Here is a 9195-nt window from a genome sequence, read left to right on the forward strand (position 1 = left end):
AAAGAGTCTCAGTCTGACACAAAGAGTCTCAGTCTCACACAAAGAGTCTCAGTCTCACACAAATACTTACATCGTCATGATGATAATAATAATACCATGATGACGTGCTTTCTATTCTCGCTCGCGGTTAATTGTTCAAGTACAATTGTGTTGGTTTTCTTTCACAATTTGACTTGTCTTTTTCTCCATTGCTTGTTGTCTTTGTTGTCATTTGTTTTTCATTGTATGTGTACAATCGTCAAATCGCAAAATTGTTAAATTGCAATTCCAGTCGACATTAACAATTAACAATTAACAAACTGAAGCAACTAATCGGCATATCATTAGGTATAGTCATGTGATTCAAAGCTTCTTTTGTTCAATACCTGTTCATTCAGTGTTATGTGGTTTCTGTGCCGATTTTCTCATTTGATTCATTAATAATTAATTAATTAATTTATTTATTCGTCTTTTTTAATTGGTTATGTATGTGTCCTGTAAACTAACGTTTAACAATTTCTCTTGACAATAGGGTTTGTGTTCCGCTTTCTGAAACACGGATTGAGTTTTTCTTTGTCCTTGTGACAGGTAGGTATGCCGAACGCTGCACCACCAGGAGTCGCAACATGTAACGGGCAAAGAAAGGTCACTCACGAAAATCGAAACAAGAGAAGTATATTAAAAAAAAACTAATGACAATCTTCAATTGATTGGAAACATCTCAGATTTCATAAAAAAACACCATTTTCAAATATCGTCTTACACCACAAAAACCTCAGTCTTTAGGGTTCTGGAAACATCTCAAGAGTTCAGAAAACATTTTCAATACCATCACAAAAACCTCAATCTTCAAGAGGCTGGAAACATATCAGAATTCTGAAAACAAATGTTCAAATAATATCTACCATCACAAAAACGTCACAGTTAGCAAAAGCATGTGTGAATTAAATTGCCATTTGAATTATGTACAGCACGCAATGCTGCTAACGAAGCTTCAACACAACAACACCAATCTCGTCAGTCCTACGTCATCAAAACTGCTACGTCAGTCACGATGTGACGTCATCACTGCTAATGGCGATAATTTTAAGTGGAAGTTTACGTACAACCAGTCAAACACACAAACACTCTGAATCGCCATAACACTATTCTTAACAAATCCAAACAAAGTGTAATTAGAAATAAATAGATGCGGTTTGGGGACAAAGCAAAAGTGTCATTTTCGAGTTTTTAGTTTTTATATACTTAAAAAAAACCGTCCCACTGTACACACATCGCTTTAATGCCACCACTTATAATTCAGACAAAGAGCTGTAACTTGATATCTTGCTCTCACTGTTTCATGTCTCTTTCTTTCATGAAAGTGTCCCTTTGTGCAATTTAAACTTCACAACATTCACAACGTTTGAGCATCGAGCCTGGAGACAAAATCGCAGAACGAGATGACTTTGATAAGACGTACGGCCATTTCCACACACAGAACACCGCATGGGCAAATCTATAACACTGTCAGCACTTTCAACACTGCCACGACAACACAATGAGTGTCAAACATGAAGCACGTGGAAACAATGTGACGAAACAATTCGCATGACGTCAGAAAATGTGAGGACGAAGCGGACTAAAAGTGCTGACGAAACTGTTTCTACTCAGTGTATTCTAACAAGCGTGCTGCAGCGTCTAAGTTTACTCTGAATGAAAGAGAAAAGCTTCAAATAAGCGACTGCGGACAACATCAGCATGGCAATCCATGAAGAAAACCTTCCAGCATGTTCAACAAGTCAGATCCAGTTGAGATTCAGACTCTGTGACGCAGTTCCCAAACACTGAGCTGATCTGTGAATCTGACGTCACTGTACACGTCACATGCACACCGTAGCTGTAGGGTCGTTCACTTTGACCCTCGACTTGTTCCATCGTCAACTTTGAAGACCTCGTAGGTCACGTGGATGGCTTTGTGACGTGGACAGCACCGTGTGACTTCAAGAGTCGGACAGGTAATCAGGCAACACAGTCCATCCTGAACTCACACGATTAGACGTCATCAAACACCACGGATGTGACGCCATAATTATGTACACCGAGACTATTTCACGCCTACGATCTCTCATGGGACAGCAAGCACAATTAATAGGTCATCATACTGTAATTACCTGAAGACAGAGTCCCTTTCAAACGCGAAGACACTTTACAACCTAATCCAAAAGTGACATATCAGGTACCGTTCTTTTAAGGGTAAAATTGCACGTGCCAGGCAGATCGGCGTACCGCTAATATAATAATGAATATGGAAGCGATGATGCACGACTGATGACGCTGAGCTCAGTGAAACAGCCACCCTGTTGTCAGCCAAAGGTGAGATATGGCGTCTTTGATGACTTCATATTAGTTCATATTAGCCCATGATGTTCACACAAAGCACATTAGACTTGAGAACAAAGTGGTTTGGGGATGATGCATCAAGTCTATAACGAGACACACCGACTGAAGACTAGGTGACCTGCGTGATTGCGTAAAATCTGTGACACTGACAGGAAAAACCAATGCCGTCATCAAGCACAGGACAAAGTGACGGTATGGCGTGATAATATTATCCGACACAGACAGGAGGAACCTGTGACGTCATTTAGCAAAGAACAATGTGGCGTGATGACGTGATATCCATGACACTGACAGGAGGAACCTGTGACGTCATTAAGCAAAGAACAATGTGGCGTGATAACGTAATATTAACGTCACTGACATGAGACATCTGTGGCGTCATTAAGCACATAATGAAGTCACGTAATGACGAAATCCATGACACTGACAGGATACACCTGTGACGTCATTAAGCACAGAATGAAGTGACGCAATGAAATCCATGACAACACGAGACCGCAGTGACGTCATCAGGCGTAACGTTTCTGGATGTTGAGCACGGTGGAGTAGCTAGCCTGGAGCCGATCACTCTGAGACTGCAGCCTGTGTTTCATGTCCTGCAGGGTCTGAAGCAGGATCTGCTTGCGGTGAATGTCCAGCAATCTCTGGAACCGGAGCTTAAGCTGCTGCCTCACCATCTCTTCTTCGCGGGCTTCGCGGATCTTCTTGTTGACGACCTGCTTCTCTTGGCGAAGGAGGAAGACTTTGTCTGCCAGGCTGGCCGTGACTTGGCGAAGAGAACGACCAGAAGAGGGCAGGTCGTCTTGGTTCAACGTGTCTCGGTATTCCAGACCAGTGGTATTCTCGCGAAGAGCGTGACCAGAGGCGGTATGAATATTGTCTCGGCAGGAGTTGTCTCGGCTTTCATGGCGAGTGGTATCTTCGCGAAGGCTTCGTCTGCCAGCAGGCTCCACGTTTTCGTACAGAGTGTTAGTGTCTTCCGCTCTCGAAACCGCCCCACGAGGGTTCTTTGTCGCTGAAGGAAACATGTTTGAGTGTTTACTTCTACCGTCTTTTGACTCAGCTGCGAGGTGAACATTTTCGTACAATGAAGCCACGTCTTCCTCTGTGAAATGGACATTTTCGTAGAGAGAGGAGAATTCATTTTTCTGCGCGAAAAGAACGTTTTCGTAGAAGGATGAGGAAGAAGTGTTTTCGTGGTACCCTTCAGCTTGGCTAACGTTCCCCCGTGTCGGACGAAGACCTTCCTTACTGGAGCGTCTTTCTTTCAGGTTGTTGGATACATCACGAAGACGTTGCCCCTGAGAGGACAGATCGCGTCTCCGTTGTTTGTTCTCCTCTCGTGTGTACTGGGCTGACGTCATGTGCGGAGTGTGTGTGTGGCTTTCCTTGTGGTACACTAAGCCGGCTGCGGTACGTGGAGCACCTACGTCATTGTTTGTGACGACATGTCCATCTGACGTCACGCTGCAGGAGCAAAATTCGTCATCAGCATCGTCACGAGTGACGGAGGGTTTGCCTGAGTAAGGAGTGTGTCTCGGTGTGGGTTTGGGTTTGAGTTTCTTCTGGCGGGCCGACACCAGATGAACAGAAACAGCATCAGGGCTCAAAAGCGAAACGCTTCCTTTCCCCTTCTCCTTTGGCAAGCTGACGTCATTGAATCGTGTGACGTCATAGGGGTAAGGGACGAGGTCGTCTTGCTTTTGTCGCTGCAGGGAGAACGTTGGTTCATAAACCTCGTCATAAATGACCTCTTCTTGTGTGTTCTTCCCTTTCGAAAAGTTCTCGCTGCATGAACAAAACTCCGGCCCTTGCTTGGACACGAACTCCTTCCTGTCTCTTAACTGGCTTTTCTCGAAATATTGTCCGTTAAGAACGTCAAATTCAAACTCGTAGGACACCCGTTGGGTGAGTGAATCTCCGGCGTCGTCGAAACTGTCATACACCAAGGTGTCTCTAACAGGGTGATGTGTTGAGGGTGGCAGCTTGGCGGTGGGTTTGTCAGAGTTCATGCTTGTGCCCTCACAGTCACTGCCGCGAGTCTTCCTGGCGGGGGCTTGGTGGCTGACGGAAGACTTGTTCTCTGGGGTGTGGGTAGAGTCGCTGGAGTCGTCGGTGTTCCTGGTGTGGTTGCTGTTATTGTTGTTGTTGTCGGTGGCGAGGCGGCCGTCGCGGCTGAGACTGGAGTATCCGGTGTCTGTAGAGTCCTGCATGACGTCAGGCACCCCCCAGACCTTGCCTCCCACCCCCCAGCCACACTCCTCCTCCCTTCTCTCCTCCTCTTCTTCCGCGTCCGTGGCGATCCCGCTTCCTTCTCCTGTCTCGCCGCTCGCCGGCCAATCAGATCCACTTCCGTTGCTGACCAACCAATCAGAGCCGCTCTCGGTACTGGCTAACCAATCAGAACCTGAATGTTCCTCTTCGTCGTCGTCAGCAAAGTCGGTTTGGACCGCCACATCAGCGGTTGGCATGCTTTCCTCGGATGCTGAGCTCAGGTCCGTTCCGGGAGTGGCTGACTCCGTATCTCGCGCGGTATCCCTGCCACTGCTGGCTGCAGGCTGACAGTGACGCGACTGTGCAAAAGAAGAAAAGTCAAGGTCGAGGTTGCACTGTTGACCCCGGTCAGGGAATATTGCTCTGTCCTCTGAATCAATGTTGAAGAGTGCTCGCAGTGACGCGCACTTGTCGTCGTGTTTCGCTGTGCTGGAAGTGGACTCAAAGCTGGTGTCGAACCCTTCCTCGTACTCAAAGCTGATGTTCTGAGCCAGCTGCTCGATGTTGCTGGTGATGAGGCCGATGTCTTCGCACGACAGGGACAAGGGCGTGGTAGACTCGTCCACAATCGACGTCGAAGACTCGTCCAAAACCGACGTCGAACATGCGTCCAGGGCTGCCGTCTTTGGCAAGAATTTGTGAGAAGTCAGACCGAAATGTTTACTCTCTCCATCACAAGTAGCGGTATCAGCCTCGGGTCTTTTGCTGGATGAGCCAGCACTGTCCGAGTTCTTAACTCCCTGTGCGTTCGTGTCCGCGCCACGGGGGGAGGGTCTGCTGGCTGTAGAGGAGTAGCTCTTTAACCCACAGGGCGGCGATCGACTGGAGTCCGAATCCCAGAACTGAGAATCCCTGTTGACCACCACACCTCTGGATGAAGACGATTTTGATTTCTGTCTGGATCTGGGCTTCACTTTCGGCGAAGGTGAGACGCTGGGAGCGAAACTGAAACCTCTGAGAAAGCCGAGGGATTGGGAGTGAGAGTCTTTTTCTGAACTTTTGCGTTTTGGGTTTTGAGTTTTGTTCTTTTTCGAAGCACCGTTACTGCTGCGTATGTCTTGTTCAAAGTCCGGCGAGGGTGCGGTCTCCCCGATGCCGCTGTCCAGGGTGGAGAAATACTGCTCGGTGTCGGTCAGGTGAGGGTCAAACGCGCTGTGACGTGTCAGGTCCGCCGCGTTGATCTCAGAGTGATGACGTCGATGACGGCGATGATGACGATGGAGCTGAGATTCGCGCGTCACCCCGTGTGACGTCAGAGGTGAGGTGTTGTCCGACGACGACGGAGGGACGGGGGAGGATGAGGAGGGAGAAGGGGAGCGGGAGGAGGCGCAGGGGGAGGAGAGACTCCGGACACAGTAGGGGCTGGGGCGGGGGGAGGGCAGCCAGGGGTTGGTTCGAATCCTAGACCTGTTCCGCAGTCCGCGTTGCGACCCCGGCGTGGAATCGTATGACGTCACGCTGTCCGCGTAACCCTGGCAACCGGCGTAGAGGCTGGACGAGTCCGCGTCACAATCACGGTGTGTGGGGCAGGTGGAAACAGCACCAGTAGAGCCGTACTCCCCGCAGGGACACACCGCCCCTTCCCTCAGCAGTGACGTCACCTCGACACAGCCATACAGGCTGGATGCGTCAGGGACGGAGGCGGCTCTGCCAGTCTTGCTGCGTAACGGTTCCTGCACTTCGTGGTAGATCCGCTCCTCGCTGGCCGCGCCGCTAGGGGGCAGCACTGGTCCGTGTCGGTCTTTGCTCTCGAACAGTCGCTTGACCGGGCTGTCCTTCCCCACCAGTCTCTCCAGGAAGCCAAACCTGGATTCGCCAAAGTGAAACCGGTTCCCGTGGCTTTCCTGACGCGCAGGTTTAGGTGACGTCAGCGACAGACTGTCGTGTTGTTCGGTCGGTGATGGGGTTGCGGAGGTTGCTGCCGCTGTTGCTGCTACGGCGACGGCAGTGGCTGTGAGAGTGGCGGCGGTTCCGCTGGAAGTTGTCTGCCCTTTCTTTCTCCTCCCCCGGACTCGAGGGAGCGAGTTGGCCATGAAATCACGCAGCTTCATTGTGTCCTAGGCAGCGAGTGGCTGTCACAGTCTGCTGCAGGATGTCACCCTGGCTCTCATTGGCTGGCTCGGCATTGGCACGTCACGAGCGGACGTCATCTGCACGCAAACACAAAAAAATTAATTGCGAAACAATTGGTGTAATCGGAACAGTTAATAGCGTGCTATGAATTATAGAAAATTACGTTGGCATTTCTCTCCCACTCCCAACCGTCGTGTTATAAAAGTTGAATGGCATATATGCAATGCAAAAAGTAAGGTTTCGTTCGCATCCTGCACACATGTTCGTCGTCGTCGTCGTCGTCATCATCATCGTCATCATCATCACCATCATCATCATCATCATCATCATCATCATCATCATCATCATCATCATTATCATCATCATCCCCTTCTTCTCCTCTTCCTCCTCATCATAGAATACACCAACAAAAAAGTCATCATCATTATCATAATCTGTAACCTAGCTTTCATAATTGATAAATAAATTTGTACAGTATATATATTTTCAAAACAAAAGCTGTAATAACCACTTCCAACACACCAGCTGAAGTGAACAACACCGCGGAGAACACAATCCCACCCGATGCACACACTGTGACCTCTGCATTCTGACAGCCCGGCATTTTGTGCTGACAGAGAGCAGCGATGATAATTAGGGTAATGGCCATGATTGAGGCCAATAGAGAAAGATTAGCAGACTATGTGTACACTCCTTTCCTACCCTGCTGACATTTCGGGATGCTGATGCAGGATTTGGTGACTGTGGGGGAGGGGAGATGGGAACGTGGTTGTTGAGTGTGCTCAGAGAGAGAGAGAGAGATAGAGAGAGATGGAGAGAGACAGAGACAGAGAGTTACAGAGAGTTTAAGAAAGACAGAGAGACAGAGAAAGGCAACGACGGACAAAAACAGACAGCTTTTCCCCTCTCTGTCTCTCTCTCTCTCTTTCCCCCTCCTAACCTAACCCCACAACCTCCCACGAGAGACGCTTCGTGACCACAGAGCGCATAACACTGACCAACCAGGCTGGACACCGCACTCCGTCCCCTCCCATCACCGTCTGACCAGCATCCTGACCGTCATGCATAATGCAGGACGGAGGTTCGGACAGCGTGTTGCGCCATGAAAGCCGAGTAACTGCTGGGCCCTGTGTGGCCAGACGGCTAAGTAGCGGCGATCCCAGGGTCATAACACTGCCAGGCCCTGTGTGGCCAGACGGCTAAGTAGCGGCGATCCCAGGGTCATAACACTGCCAGGCCCTTTTATGTCACTGTCGCTTTCACTGCCTTGCATCAGCTTAGGCCCCCCCAAAAAAAAGTCTGTTTACGGTAACCCGACCGACCCTATTTTTTCCGCGCGACCCTAGACTTTTTTTTGGCATTTGGCAAAAACAAAACAAAAACAAAAACAAAAAAAAATATTTTTGGTTTTTTTGGCAAAATAACATACAAATATGATTTTTGGGAAGAAAAAAAAAATTATCCCGACCTATCGACCCTATTTGTTTGGTCTATGTTACCGTAAACAGACTAAATTTTTTTTTGGCCTTATAGTGCTGATGTCGCTTTTTATGATGTGTGTGTGTGTGTGTGCGTGTGTGCGTGTGTGTGTGTGTGTGTGTGTGTGTGAGTGTGTGTGTGTGTGTGTGTGTGTGTGTGTGTGTGTGTGTGTGTGTGTGTGTGTGTGTGTGAGAGTGTGAATGTGTGTGTTTGACACATCGAGAAAATCTGTCAGGCGATGCGGGCAATTAAAAATCTAAACTGCATGCTGCATGGAGAGGGATTTTGTTTGCTGAAATATGTTGCAGATTCATACTGATGTTAGTCATGAAATAATTCGCAGATTCATACTGATGTTAGTCATGACATAATTCGCAGATTCATACTGATGTTAGTCATGAAATAATTCGCAGATTCATACTGATGTTAGTCATGAAATAATTCGCAGATTCATACTGATGTTAGTCATGAAATAATTCGCAGATTCATACTGATGTTAGTCATGACATAATTCGCAGATTCATACTGATGTTAGTCATGAAATAATTCGCAGATTCATACTGATGTTAGTCATGAAATAATTCGCAGATTCATACTGATGTTAGTCATGACATAATTCGCAGATTCATACTGATGTTAGTCATGAAATAATTCGCAGATTCATACTGATGTTAGTCATGAAATAATTCGCAGATTCATACCGATGTTAGTCATGAAATTAGTTCAGCAAAAAGAAGTATCCCTAAGCAACCATGTTGTAAAATTAATGTCTCGTGTGTGCAATGTTCAAGTGAGAAGAATTTGCCTTTCAGTGTAAACACTCTGGACAGATCTAGCGTGCTTTGCAAACCAATCTTCACGCTAGAGAAGGAACCTTTACAATATGACTTCATCAATTTCTTATATTACGACAACCAGACAGTAATGAGACGAATAAAATCGGCATGAGCCTCGCTCTGGGGGTACTGACCAAGGGGGATTAAACCGTAACTGCCCTCTAGTCACACA

At 47.7% G+C, this 9195-nt stretch overlaps 1 protein-coding gene across 1 annotated transcript in view; it reads right to left on the reverse strand.

The window, feature by feature from the left end:
* LOC138957497 (uncharacterized) overlaps positions 1 to 6968 on the reverse strand; it is a 9024-nt gene extending 2056 nt beyond the window's left edge. Inside the window, exon 1 of the mRNA XM_070328616.1 lies at positions 1 to 6968. This exon is cut by the window's left edge and continues 2056 nt beyond it. Within this exon, the coding sequence (XP_070184717.1) occupies positions 2871 to 6686 (3816 nt within the window). The 5' untranslated portion in view covers positions 6687 to 6968 and the 3' untranslated portion in view covers positions 1 to 2870.
* Between the last annotated feature and the right edge of the window lie 2227 nt (positions 6969 to 9195).

Source organism: Littorina saxatilis, unplaced genomic scaffold, assembly GCF_037325665.1.
Source record: "Littorina saxatilis isolate snail1 unplaced genomic scaffold, US_GU_Lsax_2.0 scaffold_524, whole genome shotgun sequence".
In the NCBI taxonomy this organism is placed as follows: domain Eukaryota; kingdom Metazoa; phylum Mollusca; class Gastropoda; order Littorinimorpha; family Littorinidae; genus Littorina; species Littorina saxatilis.